Below are 25,156 nucleotides of genomic sequence, written 5' to 3'. Positions count from 1 at the left end.
GAGGGCCGAAAGGGAAGGAAAAGAGATCAAGGGGAGACACAGCTGAAAGGCTGGACACTCTCAAATTTGACACACTGTCCAGAGCTTACATGTGTGTTTACAGAGTTCACAATATCAGCATTATAAACACAACCCAGAACCCAGGGGATGTAGACTCCTCAAAATTCAAGACACTTTTAAAGCATTTTATAAATTTATTTTAAAAAATAACAATTGAAATGACATCAATGATCAATCACCTGTGCTCCCCCTACGGCTGAGGGAAAAAACCTTCTGTATAGTTGAGTCCCAAAGGAAAATCAAGACATTATTATCAGGCACCCATTAGCCAGAAAAATGCTGTTGGTCCAGTGGTATAGACACTGACATGTTCAATGTACCAGTGCAATTAAAATATATATTTACAATTATCCTGCGGAAAAAAGCACTCAAGAAGTGAACTATGCATTAAACCAGTTATTCACTCATCCATTCACTCTTTTTGCATCTATGAAGCCATCACTAGTCACAAGGACAAATGAATAAAAGAACTTCTAGTAACAAAAGAATCCAAACCTCACCCCCACTTTGTGGGTTATTATGTGCTAAAATGACCACAATAAAAGGGCCATGAGCTACCTGAAATGGCAATGACAAAATGACAACTGAAGCATTTCAAATAAAACCAAACTCAAACTCGTGAAAACAAAAATCCGCAACAATATGAGGTTGGTATTACTATGTACAAACTTACAGACACAAATAAATAGCATTTTAGAACTGTTGTTGGCTTAAGTACTAGAAATTAGGTCTGAGGAATTTCTTTCTGAACTCTGCATCTTGAAGGTTCCTAAACAAACCAAAGGATATAAACTCTTCATTGTTTTTAGTAATCTATCATCTGAAGAACTTGGGGCTTACTGAATAAAGTTAACACCTGAAACTCACATAAAGAGCCAGAAGTTTCTAGTGAGCCCACAGGTCAACCCTGCCTAACATCCGCAAGCCAGGACAGACGACTAGATTCAAGGGACTAGGGAGATACTTCACTTCCTGCTTTCTTTGCATAGCTCTGTACCTCTATTTTGTACCACTACAGTGATTTCCCTTTGTGATGTTTTCTTTAGAGGGTTTAATTTCTTTTCCTTCTTAATACAGCTAGAGTGAAATCAAAGAAAGAGCCAATCTCTACTCTTGGTATTTAAATCAAACCCAAATGTTCTTCAAAAGGATTGTTTTCCTTCTTTGTTTCCAAGAAAACAGCAACTCTTCTGAAATATCATCTTAGTTCTCCCAGGGTTCCACGTTTAGAAAAGAAACAGATTACTGAGGCACAATCCACTCTGGGAGTTGTGGTCCTGTTCCTGACCCTGCAGGAATCTCTATTTCCAGTCCGCAGTTTATCCCCAGAACATGGATGCAACGTGAAAACCTTTCCGCACAATGCCTACGGAGAAAAGGGGAAACAAACGGAAACTGGCACCAAAGAATCAGCTGCCATGGGAAGAATGAGAATGTTCGCTCTCCAGGGCCAGCACAAAGCGCAGGAGTGAAGCCAACATACATCTCAAGCTCTAGTAGGCAAACCTGGACTATGTCCAGGATAGCTTGATTGAACAGTGCTTTCCAGAAATTGTCAAGGACCAAATCTCAGACTTTTCCCTTTCCGTGCTTGTTAAAAGGTTATAGTATAAATGTAAATTATTCTCTTCACCTTAATGATCCATCCCAGGTATCCATCCACTGGTGAATCGTGCTATGACAACATCAGAGTATACATACTACCCTTTGTCCTTCTAGACTGAAACAAACATGAACCTTTCTATTCCCCAAATGCTGTCACAAAGCCTGTGATTGAAAATCTCTAGTTCTGCTCTGTTAAGGAGTTACTACAAATGTCCTCAGCACTTCGGCACAGAAGTTCTATAATTTTGTTCTCTACTTAGGAAAGGCAGTGTCAAGGCCCAGCACACTCTAAGTTGTCTTAAAAGTAACCACAGCAAGAACTACAGTCCATATGACCTGTCGACAGACAAGCAGACCACAACTTGTCAAAGCTAAGAGATTCAGCTATATTTTTAGTGCTTGAGTCTTTTATCAGTCTATCCCCAGAGTTAGCTTCTTCTTGGCTGGAGTCCAAAAATACCAACCTATCATCTGGGTAGAAGGGATTCTTATTATTACCACAGATTAGATGCATGTATCTCAGAGAATTTATTGTTTCCATATCATGAGATGAAGCTTCCTTGCCTGGAAACCATCTCTGAATACAAAGTGTCCATTAGTCAGCCTGAGATCCCCCATCAGAGGGATGGGTGCTGTTTGGAATCCATGGGAAGGAGTAGGCTGCAGCTTCCCTGACTTCAGTTTAGGTTGAGAAGGTCGTTCTCCTCTGCTGAGATGGCTGGCTCGCATCACCAGTCAACATTAAGTGCTAGGTGTGGTACTGCTGGGCTGGCATGGGTCCCCTGCATCATCCCAATCCATGAAATGTCAATGTCACCAACAGTCTGAAATAAGTCCTGACTGAAAGGGTGAGTCAAAGGTTTGCAACTTCAATTTGCCAGACATCCTTGCAATTATAATACTAAGCCACTTATTAAAAACTAAGTGGTTTCTGTCCTGTAGAAAAGGGCAGAATGTAATCGTCAGTGTCCCATTGGAAGAGGTGATCAGTTTCCTTGGAACAGTGGGAAACAGTGCGAGGAACATGACCTTGATCAGTTCCATCACATGGCCTGGGGTTAGGACACTCGGATGATCTGTGTCATAGCCTCTTCATCTGCTTGATTTGGATCCTACAAAGAAAGCATAACAATTAAAGTCCTTTGCAAAAGAACTGGGAACTCATGGCTCTCACTACTTATCACCAAGGGAAATACACAAACTAAGTAAACCAAAGGCTTGTGATGTATCTAAGTCTGCACACACGGATTGAAACGCAGCTCCATTAGCAAAGAAGAGACAATACATCTTATTCTTAAAAAGATTCCAAGTCTGGCCTGGCATTCCATTAATAAACACTCCAGACTTGAGAGTATCTCTCTTTTCTAAGCACCTATGCTGTGCTCTATGCTTAAGGATTAAGGGTCCTTAGGCGGCTAAGAAAAAGACCCAGAGAAACCAAGTCATGTTGTATATTTTCTGATCATCATATTTAAATACTGAGCACTTAGCAGGGCTGGAGAGGACGCTGGAATTTATTTACTTTAATGCACTCATTTTGTAGATAAACCTGAAGCCTGGATGGGTGAAGTGATTTGCCTGGACTAGAGTCACAAAGTTAGTGAGGAGCCCAGCAAGAACTAACTCCCAAATCTCTTGACTCCGATTTAATCTTCTTTCCATTAAACTCTGCCTACTGCCTGCCTTTTACAAAACACCTGCAGTGTTCAGACAAGGAACAGCCCTTGGGAGTTCCCTGGCGGTCCAGTGGCTAGGATCTGGCGCTTTCACTGCCATGGCCTGGGTTCAATCCCTGGTCGGGGAACTAAGATCCTGTAAGCTGTGCAATGTGGCAAAAAAAGGGGGGAGGGGATCAGTCCTTGGAAGCTTTTTGCAACACTCCACAATAACCACCTTCAGTTCCTCCACACCAACACTCTGAAGCCTCAACTGGTGTGATCCAAGAAAAAGCTGAAACATTTCTGGAGGTGGTAGGACCAGAGGCTGGGTCTTGATCAGTGAGCATGAACAATAACCAGCCTCTACTGAGCTCTCGCCATGCGCTAAGCACTGTGCTAAACAGGTGCCTAATGTGACTTACTGCATGAAATCCCAACATTCCTATAAAGTATCAACAGCATCCCACTTTACTGGTGAAGAAAGTGAGGCTAAGTAACTTACAGAAATAGTTTGAGATCTGCTGCAGAAAGCAATGAGCAACTAGCATGCATCCTTGAGCACGGGACTGACATGATTAAGAAAGCACCATCTTATAAAGACAGATTTGACAGTAGTGCAGGTGGGATGTGATGGGTATACAGAATAAAGCATCAGTAAATGGGAGGAACGCATTAATTCAACAAACATTCACTGAGTGCTTGTTCTTAAGTGGACATCATGCTAAGTACAATCGAGAACAACAATCCTCGACTTTCTACACAGCTTACAGTCTAGTGAAGGAGACAACTACTGCACGATCACACAAATAAAACAATATGATTATTATCAATATTGCACTCAAAAGAAAAGGAAGATGTGAGAAAATAATGGGGTAGAAGAGACCTCTGGATATGGCCTCTCAGATTTAAACCAAGACCTAAAAGAAGGAGATAGCCAAGCAAAAGGATGGCGTGAAAAGCTTTACAGACCAGCTACTATTTTGAAGTCAAAGGTTCCTGAACACTATAGCAAGAGCATAAAGACCAAGCAGCAGGAGGAAATAAAGCCAGAAGTGGGCAGGAGCGAGATCATGCAGGGTCTTGTTGGCCATGGTAATAACTCTGTATTTTAGTCTAAGTGCAAATGGAAAAGGGTGGGAGTAGAAGGGATTTAAGCAGGATGGTGAGGTGATATGATACACGTTTAGAAAGATCACACTAAGATGTGGAGAGTGAACTAGAGGGGCACAAGAGGGGAAGAAGGGAGACGAGGCAGCTGCTGTAACTGAAGCAAAGAAGAGCAGGTTAGACCAGCCTGACAGCAGTTACGAGGGAACAAAGTAAGCTGATTCAGAGTATATTTTAGAGTTAAAACCAAGAGGACTTCAAGAATTGGACAATTGTAGCTTTAATAACTGGGTGAATGGACATGTCACTTGTTGAGATGAGTGTTTGGTTTAGTCATAAAAAAATAAAATAAAAACCAACAGTTCTATTTTGGACACACTGACTAGAAATGCCAATAAGATATAATCAGTGAAATTAGATGTAAGAACCAGTATGGTTACAGACTAAGTTCTGGAATTACACTGCCTAGGTATGAATTTCAGTTGCACCATTTTATTAAATATTTTACCTTAGGCAAATGACTTAACCCCTCTAAACCTCAGATTCAAATGTAAAATGGAAACTATAATTCTTACCTCATGGGGCTTGAGCTTGTTGTAAAGATTCAATGAAAAAATGCTTACAAAAGAAAAGTGCTTAACATAATGGCTGGCACATAGCAGTTAAGTGTTAGCTGCTGCTGCTGCTGCTACTACTACACTAAGAAACAAACCTGTTCTTTGAAAATCAAGAAAAGTGAGAATTTCAAGAAGGAATTAATAGTAATAACTGGCAAAGACTGGAAGGAAAAAAGGCCACTGATTAAAGACCTTAGTTCTTTTAAGGTGAAAAGGGCTCTAAGACACACAATGTTGCATCTAGTTTAGAGACTGATTAGTACCTAGTTTGAAAATATCAGGAGGACAATGCGAAGGCTTCCACCCAAGAAAATACAAGGCAGTAAAGACAAGAATAAATGGTATAAATCTTCTTACCTGCATATGGGGACTATCTTTTTCCTTTGGAGAGAAAAATCGTCCACCTTCACCACGCTTCCGTGCCATGGCATGACGGTGCCGAGACTCATGCAGGTATTTCTAAAATAAGAAAAATAGAACTACTAGCTGAAACTAGCATAGCTGTCTAATGCTCAAAAGTTTAGGACAGCTGTGATCAAAGCCACCGGGGGCAATTATGACCTTGTATTATGGAGAAATCTTTGGAGAAAACATAAACAGCAGCTAACCATATCTAACTATCATAAGAATGTAAATGCCAAAAGAGTAATAACTAAATAAAGATTCCCCAAAGGTATGAGAGAGATCACTACCTACCTCCCAATATACATCCTCTCTTTCACTTTAATAACAAACCAAATTTTAGTTGGCTGCTCAGTAAAAAGACTGCATTTCCTATACTTATTTGCAGTTAGGTGTGGCCATGTAATTAAATTTTGGCTAGTGAGATGTATGGAACTTCTTGAATGTTTCCTTGAAAGAATGCCTTTCTTATTCCCTTTGCTCCGAGGCTAGAGCCCAGACAGTCATCTTGGACCACGGACAGCATACTAAGAATATCAGGACAGTAAGAAAGGAGGAGAATGGGTCTTGAGGACTGGAAATGTGCTACCACAGCCCAAGACAATTTATCTCTGGACTTCTTTTACGTAAGATAAAAAAACCACCCTATTTATGTCATATTTTTTAAATATTGCAGTTGCAGCTCCATATAGCAATAATAAATGCTTTTACAAAAGGTAACAGCTATCTAACTTCAATGTTTGGAAGGTACTCAAGGAAACAAACTACATAAAAGGTAGTTTCAAAAGTAGAACCCTGCCGTTCTCATCCTGTATCCTTCCCAATGTTATACATACCCTTCTTTCCTTTGGAATTTTCCCTTCTGCCTCTAATTTAGCCCGGGCTTGCCTCCTCTTAAGTATACGGTGGTACTGTTTGGCATTCACATAGAGAGGCTCTTCTTCAAGCATCTCTGCCCCAGGGAGAGGGATTCTCTGGATAGCAGGCACAGAGCCAGCACCAGGTACCATCTGTGTGAAAAGAAAATCAGAGCTTATTAACTAGTGACATGAAGTATGGACATGGGAGACAGTTTATTGGTCCCTGTTAGTTTTCTTCTGAATGCTACAAAAAGCAGCTTTTATAGGACACTTAGTTAAATGCAGATTCTTGGAGAACATTTACACCAAAGGCCTGCATTTTGTTTTTTTTAACATCTTTATTGGAGTAAAACTGCTTTATAATGGTGTTAGTTTCTGCTTTATAAAAAAAGTGAATCAGCTATACATATACATATATCCCCATATCTCTTCCCTCTTGTGTCTCCCTCCCACCCTCCCTATCCCACCCCTCTAGGTGGTCACAAAGCACCGAGCTGATCTCCCTGTGCTATGCAGCTGCTTCCCACTGGCTATCGGTTTACATTTGGTAGTGTATGTATGTACATGCCACTCTCTTACTTCGTCTCAGCTTACCCTTCCCCCTCCCCACGTCCGCAAGTCCATTCTCTAGTAGGTCTGCATCTTTATTCCCGTCCTGCCCCTAGGTTCATGACCTTTTTTTTTTAGATTCCATATATATGTGTTAACATATGGTATTTTTTTTAACATCTTTATTGGAGTATAATTGCTTTACAATGGTGTGTTAGTTTCTGCTTTATAACAAAGTGAATCAGTTATACATATACATGTTCCCCTATCTCTTCCCTCTTGCGTCTCCCTCCCTCCCACCCATCTAGGTGGTCACAAACCACCTAGCTGATCTCCCTGTGCTATGCGGCTACTTCCCACTAGCTATCTATTTTACGTTTGGTAGTGTATATATGTCCGTGCCACTCTCTCACTTTGTCACAGCTTACCCTTCCCCTCCCCACATCCTCAAGTCCATGCTCTAGCAGGTCTGTGTCTTTATTCCCGTCTTACCCCTAGGTTCTTCATGACCTTTTTCTTTCTCTCTTAGATTCCATATATATGTGTTAGCATACGGTATTTGTTTTTCTCTTTCTGACTTACTTCACTCTGTATGACAGACTCTAGGTCCATCCACCTCACTACAAATAAGTCAATTTCGTTTCCTTTTATGGCTGAGTAATATTCCATTGTATATATGTGCCACATCTTCTTTATCCATTCATCTGTTGATGGACCGTTAGGTTGCTTCCATCTCCTAGCTATTATAAATAGAGCTGCAATCAACATTGTGGTACATGACTCTTTTTTGAATTATGGTTTTCTCAGGGTATATGCCCAGTAGTGGGACTGCTGGGTGGTATGGTAGTTCTATTTTTAGTTTTTTAAGGAACCTCCATACTATTCTCCATAGTGGCTGTACCAATTTACATTCCCACCAATAGTGCAAGAGGGTTCCCTTTTCTCCCCATCCAGCATTTATTGTTTGTAGATTTTTTGATGATGAAGGCCTACATTTTCAACAAACATTCTAGATGATTCTGTAATAGGGGCCAAGGAGCCATACTGAGAAATGACACAACCATGTCCAAATTTTTGTCCACACAACTGCTCCATTTTCTAGGAATGTCTGCTGCCATCTAATGGTCATGAATGGTAATCGTATGGCAATAAAAGAGCACAAGGAAAACACAAAGGAACACAGGTTCAGATTGACCAAGTGCTACTAAATGCTTTTAGTTATATAAATAATTTAATTAAATTGTTAACTTACTATATAATTCAACCCATATTTTCCTAAACAAGTGAAAACAAAACACTACTAAATGTATGAGGAAACAAGTAACGGGCTCCCGTGCCCCACTACCTTCCCAACTATAACAACTTTGAATGGTTGTATTGCTTTTTCTGGTAGTTCCTCTACTTCTGTGCAGGTTTCTACTACTCATTCTTAATTTATCCATTTTAGGTACTGTATACTGACACCCTATTTTGACATATATGAGGATTTAGCTTTCACTCACACCACCCAACTCTCCTTCCCTATCTTCCCAATATATCTACATCACAGTTTTTGGTTTCTCTATTGATTACAATCTTTCTAATTTTGAACTTACTTCTTGTTTTACCCACTCTGGGCAATATACTTTCCACTTCCCGAAGATCAGTAGTTTGTATCTCCCTTCATTATTTGAATTATGAATAAGATTACAGAAAAGCAAATACATCTGTTTACCTTCTGCTATATCTCTAGCACCTAGAATAGTCTCTGGCACATAGTAGGTGCCCAGAATGAATTATGGTTTGTTGTAATGTTTATTGTAAAAGTAGATCTCTGTAAGTGTCTTAAGGGATTAATTGCAATCCCAAGAGGTCAGCAGCATAAACAAGCTTTATGAGAGATATCAAATTGCAAGTTGAAGAAAATTTCAAAGACAAAGATACATGGAAAAACAAATTACAGGTGAGAACAGTGAAATGAAAAATCAATTTTCTTACCATGACCATCCCTCCTGAGTTGACCACATTGCCTGCCACTGGTAGTGTCACAGTGACAGTCCCTTGCCCACTGCTGGTTGTGTTGGTATTGGCTCCGGTCTGAACAATCTGTGCTCCTGCCAAACTGGCTGCAGGGATGGTGATCATGCCTGAAACAGGGACTGTAACTTTAAGAAAATAAAACATAAAACAAACAAAAAACAGGTACACAGAAAGGAGGGAACACAGTTAGTCCCTCTTCTATGTGGCACACACTTATGCACCCTGGAAAAACATACTCAATAGCACAAGGGGAAAAGAAGCTCTCCTCCATTCTCTCCCTGGTTTGCTGTATATAATCCAAGTGATCACAATCTTAGAAATTCTATCAACTATCTGGGTTCCAGTTCTGAATAAAACTACCCTTGAAGTGGATACTTCACTGGGTATTCCAATAATAGTTTTCAATGGGTGACCAGAAAGTCTGGAGGCTTCCCTTTCTACGGGCCAGTATGACTCCAGCTATATCAACCGTTCTTATATATATGAATAACCTGCTTCAGGATGAAGATTTTTATAAACTTTTAAGTTGTCTACCCTAAATTGACAATGAGTCAAACAGCTGCAGGACTAAAACTTCCAATTAAACCAGGTACTCCAAGCCCCCAAGCTATCAACAGCAGCACTTGAGAATTTGTTCATCATTCTCTGAGCTCCTGCCAGTTCAGGCCCGAGTCATGGGAGAGCACGCTTACTGCACTCACTGGATCTTGTATACTGCCAAATTTTAATCACAGGTCAAACCTTTAGTCAGAGAATACATACCTCTAATAAGGGCTATGCACTGTGTTTATTTGGTCACATGCATGTCTCACTTACTAGACTAGAGGGTCTTTGAGAAGAAAACTACTTCAGTAATGTGCTACATATACACAGTGGGCATATAAGTCTTCTTGGAATAAATTAATAATGAAGAGTGGCCCAGAAAAAAAAAAAGCAGCAATAGCAATAAATGCCAACTTGACTTATGATGTATGTCTCTACCACTAAAGAAACGCCATATTTCTAATCTTCTATTTAGAAAACATTTCTCCCCAGAAAGAATAAAAAGCTTATACAATCCATAGGGTCCTAGTGGTTGTCTTTAACAACCACTGTAGTTCTACAAATGGAATCAACATTGGTCGCATATTGGTGACAAGGAACTAACAATCAACGGAGACTTAGAGGAAATTTTGTTGTTTTTCAAAAATATGTCGTATAGAGGTCGCCACAAAATTTCGAAAGCAGTCATTTGCTCAGGATAAGAAGGATGCCCCCAAAGTGCCACAGAAATGACGGGCACACGTACCTTGCTGGAGAATGGTGCCATCTGCGTTAACTGGCTGATAGACGATGGTCTGCCCCTCGGCAGTCTGTGCCACTTGCTGCCCCTGGACAGCAATCTGCTGTTGTGTCTGTAGGAAATAAATAATGCCACAGTTGAACGGATTCCAAAGACACCACAAAGAAAAGGACTATGTAGTCCTTTTTAAGAAAAAGAAATTTTTCTTCCCCATTTCTACTACATGTGAAATATCTGACTCAGTTGTCTAACCTTCCCAAAGGAGCTGTGCTCCTGTGTTGACACAGTGGACAGTGGAATTACCTGAGTCTGGCCAGCAGTGACGGCTGTCTGGGGCTGCTGGATGATGATCTGCTGGGTCTGGCCCTGCTGGCCCTGTACCTGCACAGCCTGCCCACCCTGGATCTGGATCTGTCCAGGTGGGACCAACTGTATCTGCGGAACAGAACATAAAAGATTAGTGTCCTGCTGACACTGGCCTCCTATGGTTCTGGAGTGTTAGTTACCCAAATTCCTCTAGAAGGCAGGGAATGCCCTAAAGAGGAAAAAAAAGAAGTCCTGTTTTGCTCTATTATGAATTAGAGATAACTTGTTTTCCATTTATGAAACAATGGGGGAATTTTGAACACTGTCTAGATACTGGATGATATTAAGGAATCAACGTCAGTTTTTAAAATGATGATAGGCTGGCATGTGTATATATTTTTAAAAGCATGTTCATTTAAAAATATACCGTAAATATACCTAATATACCATATTTTTAATAGATGAAATGGTACTACATATATTCAAAATAACCCTTGAGTAGGGGAATACAGATGAAAATGGATTTACTTAAACATAATACTAGTTTGTGTGTTAAAATGGGTGATGAGGATTCACCATACCATTCTCTTTGTTTTTGTCTGTTTGAAGTTTTTTATAATAACATATTGAAAAAAAATTAAGTAATTCCTAATTTTTCCAACTGGGATTCTATAAATATGCATATATAAAATCCTTAAAAGATTTTGTATAGAAAGGTTGAGACTATCATATCAGACATCCCTGCAGTCAACACTGAGATTTAACAAATTAAATTAGAAAGTGTTGGTAAATAAGCAAGTAAAGAAATTTATCTGGTTATCTGGATCTTTTTCTACCTGTTTTGGATAGCAAGGAATACGTGTTACTGGTCAATAGGGTTTCCTCTTCTATCTATTCATATTCTTTGCCCATTTTTCTACTGGATTGTTATTTTCATATCAATACATAAATTTTTTTTAATGTATTCTGGATACGAACCCAGTTAAGTGTTAAAAATACCTTCTCCAAATTTTGTCTTCTACCTTTGCTTTATGATATATTTTGATGTATACAAGTTTTTATTTTAAAGTAGTCAAATCAATTTTTTTTGTCTTTAAGAAATCCTTCTCTACCCCACAGCATAAAGAAAATATTCCTGTAAAGAGAATATAAATGTTTCCAAGTATGCTTTTTTCCATTTAGATTTGTAATCTATCTAGCAAGTATTTTTGATATAGCATGAGGTAGAGAATAATTTTCTTTTTTGATATCATTCTTAAACCATTTCCTCACTGATACTTTATACTATTTTTGTTATATACCAATTTCCAATATTCTTGCATCTATTTTTTGGCTCTCTACTTTAGTTCCATTGTCTATATCAAGCCAGGGATATTAATCTGAGAGCATAGATTTCACTGGAATTCTAAAACAGAAGATGCAATCCAAAAAAAAGGTTAAGTACACTTCTAAAAGACACAGTTATTCAAAAAACACTAAAGCAACCTCTAATAAAAATGGATCGAAATTTTAAGCATTCTAAGGGAGGCTATGGGATCTTACCTAGAGCCATATTATGTAACATTAACAGAAAATAAATTTTCCAAGATGGTTTGATTAGTTACAGTCCTGCTTGGAGGGAGGGGAATAAAATAACCATTTCAATGTCTCTTAAAGGCCAAAAAAAAAAAAAAATCCCCAAATTTAGAGCTGAAAAATCACAGAATTTAGAGCTGAAATGAACCCTAGCAATCACCTGATATAAACTGCATTTTCAAATGAGAAAACTGACACTCAAATGACTTGGCCAAGATCAGAAAGTTTGTTTAATGGCAGACCTGTGAATGAAGTCAGGTCATCGCACTCGTGGTACAATGTTCCTAGCACTGAATCACACTATTTCTATTCAACAGAGAAGAGGGAGTGGCAAGGGGGGGTTGGAGACGAGGCAATGACAGCAAGGACAGAAATGAAACAGCAGTGTGAAACTGAGGCAAGTACACACACTAAAATATATTTAAAGGCTCACACATTTATGCATGGAGAAACATGGAAACTATTTTTAATCCTAACTAAAACTCTATCTTGGCAAAAATATGCCAAAAGCATTAAAAATGATCTTACCCTTTGCCCAACCAATTCTTCCAATCCAAAGAAATTACCATAAGATTAAATTCAACTGAAAAAATAAAGCTATAAAGTTCGAATACATTTATAGTAATCTTACCTATAAAAGCAAAAAAAGAAAAATGAAACAAAAATCCCTAAATACACTTTGTAAATTAGAAATTCTGATTCATCAAATTGACCATTATGAAGGAATTAAAAATGATAAGAAAATCATGTGGGGGATAAAAAAAAGCAAAGTAAAACAAACAAAAACACCAAACACACAACAATGAAAACTATATGCATGTGTATAACTATGTCTGAAAGGTGTGCACAAGACTACAAGGGAATATGCAAAACTTAAAAGTTTGATTTATCAAGCATAGGCAAATTCTTTCAACTTATATTACATTCCTCCAGAAAAATGAAGACATTAATGAAATAATTGTAACTGTTAAAACAAATTAAAGATGTAAACAGCTTTAGAAAATTTTAGTAAAAAGTTCATAAACATATATACTCATTGGGATTTAGCTATTAATTACAAAGGTGAGATGACTTAAGTATATACCTCTCTGAAAATTATTTCTCACTAACAATACTTCAGTATTAACCCCTCACCCAAAGTCAACAGTTCATCCTTTTTAACAAGGACATAACACTCCACATGAATAAAGTATGATGTATTCAACCATTTCTTTATCCTTATTAACACTCAGGCTACAATTATTTATTTATTTATTTGCTACTAGAATGCTGCATGTACAAATGTCTTTGTATATTTTCCCCTACATATTGATGCTTTTCTTCCTATAGAATAGATTCTCAGAAGCAGGACAGGTAGATCAAAAGGCTTATGTATTTAAGAGTGAGATACCTTTCCAAAATGGCTTTAGAATTTGAAAATTACCAAAAATAATGAGTGTTTCATTTTCTTCACACCCATTCTAGCACTGGATATAATTACTGTTTAAAATTTTTGCCAACAAGATAAAAATCCCTCTAAAAATTTGATGCCACAGAGTTGTGTGTCCTGTTTACTTTTGTTTTCTGTTTCCAAATCAGTCTTTCCAGTGGATTTACCTAACTATATGTCTGTTTAAGGAATCAGCTTTTATTTACTTTTCTACATTTGTTGGTTTTCTACTTCATTAATTTTAACCAATCTTTTGCTCATTTTGTTCTTTTCCCAACTTTCTAAGAGAAATACCATTGTTTATTTGCAGTTCTTTTAAAATATTTAAGTTTATAAATTTTGCTCTAAGTACAGCTTGAGGTGTGTGCGACAGGTCTGAACTGAAATATTTCCATCACTTCCTAGATAACTCAAGTTATAAATTACATGGAAGGAAATGAAGACTATAAAATTCCCTCCCCCAGTGCCCAAAAGTGCCAACTGAGATCACATCAATGAATTACTTTTATTAAACTAGCTTCTTTTTATATTCTTTACATTGATTTGAGATCACGTCTAATATCTTAGTCCTTACCAGAGATGTCCAATTTCTGTCTAGCTCTGCTTTATATCACTGACACTACAAAGGTGGGAAATCGACTAAATGCGAACAGAAGGTAAGAAACAATTAAGTGCAATATCAATTTTCAGTTTGCAACAACCTATTTCTTAAAACCTGTATCCTATTATTCTGTCTAAACATTTTTAAAAATACCACTCACCTGCTGCAAACCCTGTGTCCCAGATACAGGTACTTGCATGATGGTTTGACCTTGTCCACCAGGAACAGCCTGGACCATGATGGGTTGGCCAGTTGATGTGATTAACTGGCCTCCACTGACTTGTACCATTAATGGCTGCCCCTGGACCTAAAATAAAGTAAAATAAGAACAATGAAATAACATAAGACACAAAATGGTTTTTACCAAAAGACAATCACTGCATCTACTCTGCTGCCTTGCTAGAGGAGGAGAAGGTAGGAGAGACACTAAGAAAATAAGTCTGAAGTCCTCATCCTCAAGTAGTCTTCTTTGAAAATACAGTATCTTTGACTAAATGCCAAGCTGAATACTTTAAGGTCAGATATAATGGAGAATAAGCAGTCTTTGGGAAGTCTCAATAGATACAAGGCATTTATCATCAAATACAGGCTAAACCCATGAGAAGTATTTAATCAAATCATCAAGGCTATTATTTTTGTTTTTAGACCAATATCCAGGAATACTCTCTAGTGAAGGCTGGAGAGGAGGCAATGAGAGGGAGGGCTGATGGTGGGGATGGTGGTTGACTGCAAATAAATTCTAAGTAACTTGTAAGGAGTAAATCAAACTGAACCTAGCAACCACTCCAGGTTAGGTAGCGAGCAGCTCTGGGAGCTTTTATAGAATGCCCTTCCTCCCTACAGTTTCTCAAGCATAAATGAAACATGTATCTTTTACCCTCTTCACCTCACTAAGAATTCTAATCCTGTGGTTGCTCAAGGAGCCCACTAGCAAAAATGCCTAGAAATATATTGCTGGTCAGTTTGCAGTCTCTGTGGTGGAACCTCTCACACTGGACCCTGCAATACCTGCATAGTTATTTTAGCTTTAACAAATATGAAAATTATACAAAGCACTCAAGTGCACCAAAAACTCCCAACTTTCAAGCTCCAATGAGTAAATGGATTACTCCAGAAGCTGGGGCATTGTAAGTGCTCTGTGACATCTTGAGTCTCAATATAAAAATATCTAGCCAACTGCATTCTGAAAGCCAAAAAATAAGCCACTTTAGTTCAATAGAATAGCTAAAAGTCCAAACTTTCTATCTTTGTTTTGAGGAATTATTTGTAACAGATCAAAAGAAAATCCGTATATCTGAAATAATCATTCTTAATGCTAGTGAAAGTATGTTCAAATAAGAGGAATTAGTTAAAAGACCGATCTGTCCTAGATTAGTAGATTAGATATTAAGCCTCCCCCGACCCCCAAGCATATCATAATCTTCAGGAACATTCAAATCCTGTATTTTGTTAAACTGTTCATTGAGAAATTCCACTTTACTTTTTAAAGACTTGCATATGCTCTATGAGGAAAGACTTTCCAGAATATTTATTGCATGACTAACTGAAAGAAGTATTTAAAATTCTCCAAAATAGTGAGAGCGCTAGAGGAAAGGTTTCCATTATTTTCATAAAGTACCTCCCTTTCTTTAAATAAAATCTGCCTAAGTAGGAAACACAAGTTTTAAGGCACAGCTATTAGTAATTTTCTGGCTATCCATCATCTTAACTTTTCCCTTCATTGACACACTTTTCCCTATATATGCACACGATGAACTATTTGAGACTCCAAGGAACCCACTGTTTTTACAACATGTGAATGAATACAAGCATACATGCATCAGACAAGAAGCCATACAGTTAAGAGCAGGTTACATTCCCATTCCACAAGTGGTTAATGACAGTACTGTTTTATATTTCAATAAGATGAAGCAAGCATGAGAAACATGAATAACAAACTGCTGAACTGAGATTTGAATATAGTTTGGGAGTACCTATGAGCTCAGCTTATTTCAGCTTAATTTATGTGCGGAATTGGCTGTACATCATCATCAAACACTATTAGTGGCAGGTTTGGGAGTGGGGCTGAAAGGGTAAAGTGAAATGAGTACAATAAGGGGTAGTTCACTGCAGGATACTTGCTAAGCAGCACTAATAATAAAGTGAGATGCCAGTTTTACATTCTAGGTCCTACTCTGAATCATTTCCATTCAATGGAGGGAAAAAGGCAGGGTACTCAAATCTTGTCAATTTCTCAAAAATATGGTCATTTTAGTTAAAGTAACCTATAAACTCAGAAAAGACTTATGCTTCTTCACTTATCTTTATATAGGAACCGGCCAAAATATAACCCCAATTTACATATTTAACTTGGTCATACATAATGTTAGGAAACTGCATTGTTTAAGTAGGAATTCTAATGGTGGCTATAATACTTAAGACTTACAGAAAGCATATCCCACCTCTGTCCAAGAGCTATGGGGCAATCTCTGCAGATCTAACAATAAGACAAGTCATTATTTCCCCAAGAAAGGTAATGAAAAGATAGTTAAGAGATTAACAAGATTCAGAGATTAGATCAATCTTGTCAAGTGCAATCATTATTGCAGGACAGGACAGCCAAGTTGTCCTTTTAATAAAAATAAAGCACAATCTACCCTAGTAAAATGTATATATTTTCTTCTCCACTATCATAATACAAACTCAAGAAAAGTTACCATGCAATCTTATTACAGTTTGATCTCTAAATAGGTTCTAAAGCCACTTGTAAGAATTTCTTCCTGTCCCTTATACTGATTCTTTCCCAGACATTCCCAAAGAAACATTAGCCAAACGGCACTTTTCAGAAAATTGATACTGGGGTCACTACATGATTTAGCATGAAACATTAGGAAACTGGCATCTTCTAGGCCTCAAAGACAAGTTAGCAGCATCAAAGACATGCAACTGACTTTGCCATTTCTCCATGAGATCCTACCACAAACAGCACCAAACATGAGGAGAGGAGAAGTTCATGCAGTGCTTACAGAGAATCAGAGAGGGCACCACTACCTGGAGGGTCTGGACTTGCTGGCCTGAGGCGGATGCCACCTGGGCCTCAGTCTGCAACTGGACAGCAGTAACACCACCCTGCTGCTGAGAACAGGAACAGGAAGAGCTTGAAATGTGTCAGGAAGGAAATGTATAGTTCAAGACATGAGGTCACCTTACCTCTTATGGGAGAGGGAGGGTCTTCTTTCAATAGCCCCACCCTACACAGGACTTTCAAACTGTAGACTCCCTATACTGAAGCTGTTTTGTTGAAGTAACAGATTACAGATATTAGCCCTTTGTCCCCAGAGTGGAACTCAAAACACACTTCCATGACTCAAAAAACCCAATATAGCTGACATCATTAACAAAAACATTTTTAACACAGTCCTTCCCTCCAAAAATAGGTATTTGATCCTTCTTCGTGAAGTTATTTTAAAGCTCTTTTTATTTCCTCAATTGAATTCACAAGAACAAAAAAGTTAATCAGGTTTTAGCAGCTTTGAAGCTACAATGAAGAATTTCTGGAACTGAAATGCAATCCCCAGAAAGGAAGAATGAAGGTAATCACTAGAGCCAAAATCATCTTCAAGAGGTCACTCACTGCTCTTGTGTCCCCAAACTAGGATTACTCCTACTCATCTGGACTACCTTAGAAGCAATGTTTTCACAGATTCAACCTAATTTTTATTACTCCGAATAGTAAGTTCTGACAGAACAAGAATTCACCCACCAGGGCATTGGTATGAATGGAGGGTCCTCTGTGGAATCCCCTTTTCTACCAAGGCAGTTGAAGGAAGCTGCGGTTACGTGGAAGGAAAAGCCAGCAAAGGAATTTCGATAATTAATCTCTTTTAATCAAAGGTAGCTCCTTTCTTTGATCATTAGATGGAACAACTCACCATCAAAACATCCTCTGCCCTCCCTACTAACTACTTTTCTATATTATCTAAGTTCCATTTTGGAAATAAAACATTCCCAATCTTGGCCTAAGGTTAAATCAAGGCATAATAAATTTCTTTTCTTCCAGGGAGAAAAAACCAGTGAAGTTTTCCTAAAATAAAGCCAGGTATAAATCATCAGAAAATGTAATCTGTGTATAAATTCAAGAAGGCAACCTATATTAATTAGGATAAACCAGCAGCAGGGAATTCCTTTCTAATATGTGCTTATCCATAAGTGTGGCTATCTAAATATTATCCTCATGTTAAACTAGAGCTTTTCAAAATAAGCACTGTGATGGATCAAATCAAAGGACAGTGGATTTCTTAGAAGCTATCTTGGTTTGTTTATTGTGGCCAAAGCCTTACTAGACCACAAGGTAGCTTAATCAATAAGAGAAACAACCAAATTGAATCCAGGAAGAACAAAAAAAACCCCTGCATAATTCCATCTGAAAACAGACTAGGTGTTTGATTTCTAATACGATAAAAGGGGGCAATTTACTATTAAACCAGGCTCCCATGAAATCAAATTCTAAGTGGTTATGGACTGGATATAGACTTCTGAACAGAGAAAATGAGAGAAACTGCAAAACATCCAATCTTTGAAAAGCACTTCAGCACAAGTCACCAGACCCACTCTTATAAGATCTGAGACCTCTCAATTCCGCTACTGAGCAGTGCTATTATCAGCTCTTTTGCTGTGATGTTTAAAGCAGTTTTACTTCCATACCTGCTGCTGAATCTGTCCAGCCTGTACAACAATCTGCTCTGTTGAACTATTGCTGTTTGCTGTATACTGTTCCATCGTCCCTCCAAGTTAGAGTCTTGACCACAGTGATTTTCACTCTGGAGATCCTAGAAGACTTCAGGATGCACTCCTATTAGAAAGGTAGGAAAAGTAAAGTGAGATTGTTAATAAAGGCTTCACCAGATGCTTAACCTTGATAACGCTATTTAACATATGTAAAAAATGCTTTGTCATTTCTCATCAGCAAACTTTCCTTTCAAAACTACTAGAGCAACACTTAAGAAATTCTCATTAAGCTACAACATCACTTTGTTACAAGGCCTATTTAACACTGATTTTCAGGTCTGCACATGTACTTTAGAGAACAGTTTCTTTAATTTGTAACACATTTGCACTACATATGGCAAGCAATTTAAAATTTCAGGATTTATTATTTAGTAAGTAATTACCCAGACCTGAAGTCAAACAAGTTGCTTATCAAAATCTCCATTAAGTAGTGTTAAGTAAGAAAGACCGAGCAAAGGTTTAGGAGTTTGTGTTTTAATCCAGAGCAAGGAATAAAAAGGAATTACAGAAACAGCAGACTATGATCTTCTCTGAAGAGTTTAAGTTTTCCTCAGTCATGAATCTGAATGCCTAATAATACCCCACCCTTTATTGTATAATTTTAACTTTTACTATGATAATTTTCAAAAATGTATCAAAATAGTGAGAACATTATAATGAACCCCTATGGCCAGTTACCCAACTTCAACAATTTTCAACCCATGGTCAATCTTATTCCACATATATCTTATCCACTTTCCACCCACCCCTGCATTATTCTGAAGCAAATCCCAGACACTTTATTATTCCAAACTCCAAAAATACATCAGCATCTATCTCCAAAGAGTAGATTCTTTTCTTTATCGTTTTATCACAATGACATTGTGCCTCTACAATTACTTCAAAACATTAAAAAATTTGTAAGCTCTTAATATCAAATATGCAGTCAATGCCCAAATTTACTATTCTCATACACTTTAACAGCTGAAAGCTCCTTTTTGAAATAAGCACACAATTAGATAAACTGAAGTGATATTTGAGAACCTTGAATGAAGACCTGATTCAAAAATTTAAAATTATATAAATTATCAAAGGGTAATTCACCTTGGAAACATGGGGGAGGTACAGCTGTATATAAGCAAAATGTAGATAAATCTTTCCCCAAACTTTTCTCCAGGACTTCATGAATTCTAAAATTTGAATGACAAAGTTATGTGAGTTACATGATCTGCGCATCACAGCAGCAAAGCAGTGCACCACTCTCCACAAATCCACACATGGTGGAGGATATGAATCACCCAGCATGATTGTAAGGTGTCTCAACGTGATGTGAAGAAATCAAAATATATTCAAGTGCGTGCCCAAATATTAGGAAGAAGTATCTTGATGGATGAATAGATGGAGAGATAGATATATATAGGTATCTCTCTGAAAAGGCAAGTATAGTACATTAACAGTAGACTCTAGATGAAGGGTATACAGGTGTTTATTATAAAACACTTTCAACTTTACTGTATGTTTGAAAATTTTTATACTAAAATGTTGGGAGGAAAATCTAATAAAAATCGATTGAGCCTATTACTCATAACCAAATTGGTATGTAGTATAAGAGTGTAAGAGTTATAAATAAGTGACAGGATGACTATGTCATCACAGCATGATGGTGTGTGGCGATGTGGTTCTTCAACTCACTACCCTTGCTCTAATGGAATACTCACCAAGCACACATCTAGCTATAATTTGGATTTACATATACAGTAGCCAACAGGGAGCAGATATGATCAGAAACACAAGTAAACTTGATAGTTATTTCTCATTGCATACTGAAAAACTGGCTTTCTGATTTTTATGTCTCTTCTGAATTGGGTGACTCAGTTGGCTCCTGAGAGATTCTGGGAACAGTACAGAAAATCAGATTTGCAGCCAGACGAAGTGGCTCTTCCAGGGAAGCGAATGGTCTTCCCTGAACTCTATCTTGTCTCTAACTGCAATACACACAATACATTTATATTTCTAAACTAATAAAATTAAAAATTAAGGGTCATGATACAAAACAGTGGTGTGATTGCATTTATATGAAACCCTGAATAGGTAACAGTAATCTAGAGACAGAGAACAGATCAGTGGTTTCCTGGAAATGGAAAAGGGGGAAGAGGGGAAGGTGGGAAGTTGACTGGAATAAAGCATTTGGAACTTTTCTGGGGCGATAAAATGTTTTATATTTTCACTGTGCTGGTGGTTGCATAGGTGTGTAAATTTGTCAAAATTCATCAAAATGTACACTTAAAATGATTATCCTTTATGTCTAAACTATATCTCAAAAGAGTTGATTAAAAAAAATAAGGATCAGGAAGGAATGTCCTCTATATTTTAACAACCCATCCCACCCCAAATCCCCTTCCTGTATAAGATTTTTTCCTTGACCGCTAATTTCCAGAAGTTTACATCGCACTGGAAGTGCAGGGAAATGACTAATAAAACGTCATGCAGATTTTCTTCTTAACTAGTTTATCCTGGTAATACAAATGCTGCAATTTAAAAACACTTAAATTCACTATACTTTGAAGGGTCAAAAGGAAGCAGCTTCAAGTCTAACAGCAATTCTCTGTCATATTAACGAGGGAGCGATTCAGCGTGGAGCATGATATTGAGACTGCTAATGGTGAAGGCTGGACGCAACTGGCTTCTATGAAGCCACATGTTCCCATTACTGTGAGCTTCAATTAGCAGAACTGCAAACATCGTCGTCTTTCCTCAAGTGCCTTTCGGCCACATTCTGACAGAATTAAGCCAGCCAGCTTTAGTCTGTCTAGCTCTCACTCCTAACTCAAAGTTTGAATGTTTTTTCCTCAAAGAGAGAAAGTGAGTATGTTTATTCCGGTTAGCAAGAAAATTTCCCTTCCTCTTCACTTCAAGCTGCAGAACCTGAAATGCAGCTAACTACTTAGGAATCCATTCATTGTGGAACAACACACATTTTTATTTTAAAGCTAAAACTTCCAGAAACTCAACTATAAGCAAGTGAAAAACCCCATAGAATTATCATATTTGACAATCACTACCAGGTAAAAACTAGAACGGCAGCTTTCAAACTTTGTTGACAACTCACAGTAAGAAAAACATTTCACATCACAAATGCACATGCAACATATTAAAAAAGTAACTAAAACAAAAGTTTCATGAATATTTACCTTCATAACATAAGATGAACTGTGATAGTTTCTATTCTATTGTAAAAAATTACCAGCATTGGCCCACTAAATTGACTTCACAACTCAACAAACAGGTTCTGATCTGTGTTTGATAAAAGACTAGAGAACAAAGGGCTGTCCAGCTTCCCCATCATCCAAAAGGTTCTGGATTGCAGTTCCTAACTTGCTTCTTAATCTCCACGAATGATGTACCACCTGTCAGACACCGTCCTGAAGGTTTTAGAAATAAAAGTAAAACTGTGACTAAGATTTTAACTTCAAAGAGTCTTTAAATTTAGTAAAGGAGTAAAAATCTGTACTGAACCCCTAAGAGAAAAACAAATATGGGAGTATGGAGGACACAGAGTTCTTCCAATTGGGAATCGATAAAAAGGCTTTAGAAAAATGTGGCATCTGACCTGGTCTTAAGCATGAGCAGGATTTATATATGTGATGAAGTGGGAGGGAATGGAGTGCTCCAAATGAGGATAGAGCATAAAAACAAGGAGAGAAAAATTTCCACATATGAACAGTATATACAAGGCCACATGTCAAGAGAAAGCTAAGGCCAGATTACTGTATCTCAACATTCCAGGCTAAATTTTTCTGCAGATAGGTGGAGTCTCTAGAAGGGTTTAGCAAAAAAGTGACCAGACTATAACTGTCGCTTAGAAAGAAGTCTAGCAAAAATGTTTGCTGGTGTTTTAGTGACTAGATATAACCATTTTTAAGTACCAAGGTATTCATCCAGTCCAAAGGCAAATGTAAACATTCTAAAAAATATCTAAACCACAGTGCTCCATCTGTTAGATATTTTAAGAATTTAATAAAATTTAAAAATGACTTAAACAATGAAAAACTCATTACAAAAAGTGAAAACAAAAACTGTCCTCAAATTTTTAGTAGTGGAAAGAGCACTACTCCTCAGGAGTAGTTTTCTGCAAACTACCAATTGTATGACCTTAGTAACTGTGATTATACTAAAGGCCTACTCTGTGTGGCAAGGACTGCTGCACTCGGTGCTTCACGTGAGTAAAAACTTTTAAAGTCCTAGGAGAAAAATTTTCCTTTTTCCCCCAAAGTCAGCTGCTATTGTGGAGCAGAACCCCATAAGCCAGAAACTTATTTTTCCAATCTTAGAAAAAAGTGTGTTTCTAGATTTCTCCTATCCGAATTTCCACAAAATAACTGCTTCCGAAAAATTCCTTAGCAAGATATACAAGTGTTTTTACCAACTGGGCTTTCCAGCCTAAACTCTCACGGCAACTGCCCACTGCCCTGTACTTTCTTCCCCCTTGAACACACAGCAAAGCTTGGTGCCTCTGCACTTGCTTTTCTCTTTGTGAGCAATGCTCTTCCATTCTTTCTTGTCCGAAGAAATCCCATTATCCTTCAAGGCCAATCAAAAGTGTGGCAATGCTGGCCTTCCACCGGGGCTGTTGGTAGCTCACACATCAGTGCACCACAGAACTGAACCTGGCCCCGTTACAGCACTAACCGTGAGATATTAATTACTGTTCACCTGTCAATCTCCACCAGGCTGGGAAGGTTCTTATCGATCTCTAACCACTCCCTCCCCAGCACACAGATGGACGCCTGGTACATACGAACTGTTCGATATTTGGTTGTCAACGGAGATTTCCTTTCACCCTCACCAAAACCCCACAAGACTGTTACGTTTCTATAAATACCTGCTGGAAAAAAACTGGAAAAAAACAAACCAAGAGATGGCTGTGGACTGAGCTAATGAGTGAAACCTGACACGTTCAAAGTGACACAGAAAGGTTAAAAGAAAATAATTGTGCATTCCCAAGGGAGCGAGAGTTCACAAGATGAAAAACAACAGATAAGACTAATAAAAGCAAATTGTGCAGCCTCCGGGAAAAGGAATGCACAGGGCTCGCCACCTTCTATAGTGAGGTTCCAGGCACCGAATGGACAGGCCTTACAGCCCGGGCAAGGACGGGTGACCGCCTGGTTGCGCTCCAAGACGGAGGTGTGCAGTTCTGCCCGGCGATCGGGGCGGGGAAGAGAGGAAATGACGAGCCAAAAGGGGGTGGTAACGGCGCCGGCCCGGAGACCCGGGACGAGCGTGCTGGGAGGTGGGGCGCAGCGGGGCCGGGGAGTGGGTGCACTAATGGATCCCCTCCACCGATCGGGGGACAGCGGGGACGGCTTGGTGGGCGGGGCCCCCCTTTCGGCCCACCCCCTCTCCGCGCTGCACGCGGGGCCCGATGGCTGCGGCGCGCGTCTTCCCCGGGCCTGCCTCCCGACCCAGAAGGGCTGCAGACAGACAGACCCGCTCACGGAGGGGTGGGGTGCGCGGGCCCCGCGGGGGGAGACTTCCCGTCCCGAGGGCCAGAGCGTGTTGAGTGCAAGGGCGGGCTTAACTGTGAGGCCGGAAGGACCAGGAGGAAACCGCCAAGGCCCCGGGCCCACGTGTGTGTGTATACCTGAGCTTAGGGGCCTTGGTGGCAGGCAAACGCAACACCCCCCGGCCTGGGGCCTGAGAACCTGTGCCTAAGGGTCGGGGGGACGGGGACGCATCGCATCCCCAACTGGCTCTGGCACCTTGCGAGGTTCTGGACCCCGAGATGCCTGCTCCCGAGGGCGCCATCCCCGCGCGGGGCGGCCCCCTGCAGGCCTCGGCCGGGAGTGCCCTGGGGCGCTCGCAGGCTCCAGCGTTGGCCGTCGGGAGCCCAGCTCGGCTAGGCTCAGCTTGACTCCCCGGGCTCGACGGGCGCCTGGGCCTCTCCTGAGTGGTCAGCGAGACCCGCCAATCGGGGCGCTGGGGCCGGCTCTGGGCCGCTGGATATTGGCTCCTCACACTCACCGTGCCTCGCTCCCCCGGTTCGCTGCCCGCGCTGATTGGCTCCAGTACCGGACCCCGAAACCCAATCAGAGGCTCCAGCCGCCGCTGCCGCCGCCACTGCCGCTGCCTAGCAAAATGGCGAAGCCGAACAAAGGGGAATCGGGCCTCCCTCCAACTGCCTCCGCGCAGGCGCCTCTGAGATCACGCCCCCTAACCCGAGCTCGGGCTCGCCCCACCCCCAGTTGAATGAGCACTGCTCAGGCGTCCCCTGAAGCCACGCCCACTTCCCTGATTGGATCACACCCCCCGGCCGAAGGAATACGCAGGCGCCTTCTAG

General features: G+C 39.5%; 1 protein-coding gene across 11 annotated transcripts; it reads right to left on the bottom strand.

Annotated features, from left to right (window-relative positions):
• Window positions 1-227: 227 nt before the first annotated feature.
• On the bottom strand, window positions 228-24,957 carry NFYA (nuclear transcription factor Y subunit alpha). 11 transcript variants are annotated; one of them, XM_060164172.1, is made up of 12 exons: window positions 24,841-24,946; window positions 22,008-22,238; window positions 19,921-20,006; window positions 18,754-18,901; window positions 17,098-17,184; window positions 14,231-14,377; window positions 10,463-10,594; window positions 10,166-10,271; window positions 8,836-9,002; window positions 6,286-6,459; window positions 5,405-5,506; window positions 228-2,777 (listed from the first exon to the last, which is right to left on the bottom strand). In XM_060164172.1, exons 4-12 carry the CDS (start codon window positions 18,826-18,828, stop codon window positions 2,724-2,726), a joined length of 1,044 nt encoding a protein of 347 aa, XP_060020155.1. In that variant the 5' UTR covers window positions 18,829-18,901; window positions 19,921-20,006; window positions 22,008-22,238; window positions 24,841-24,946; the 3' UTR covers window positions 228-2,723. The 11 variants fall into 11 exon arrangements, with proteins under 11 accessions (XP_060020155.1, XP_060020162.1, XP_060020160.1 ...); XM_060164179.1 differs by having other exon boundaries at window positions 8,836-8,984; XM_060164177.1 differs by having other exon boundaries at window positions 17,101-17,184.
• Between the last annotated feature and the right edge of the window lie 199 nt (window positions 24,958-25,156).

This window comes from Lagenorhynchus albirostris, chromosome 10 (genome assembly GCF_949774975.1).
Source record: "Lagenorhynchus albirostris chromosome 10, mLagAlb1.1, whole genome shotgun sequence".
Lineage (NCBI taxonomy): Eukaryota > Metazoa > Chordata > Mammalia > Artiodactyla > Delphinidae > Lagenorhynchus > Lagenorhynchus albirostris.
This window is presented reverse-complemented; position numbering and strand designations above follow the sequence as displayed.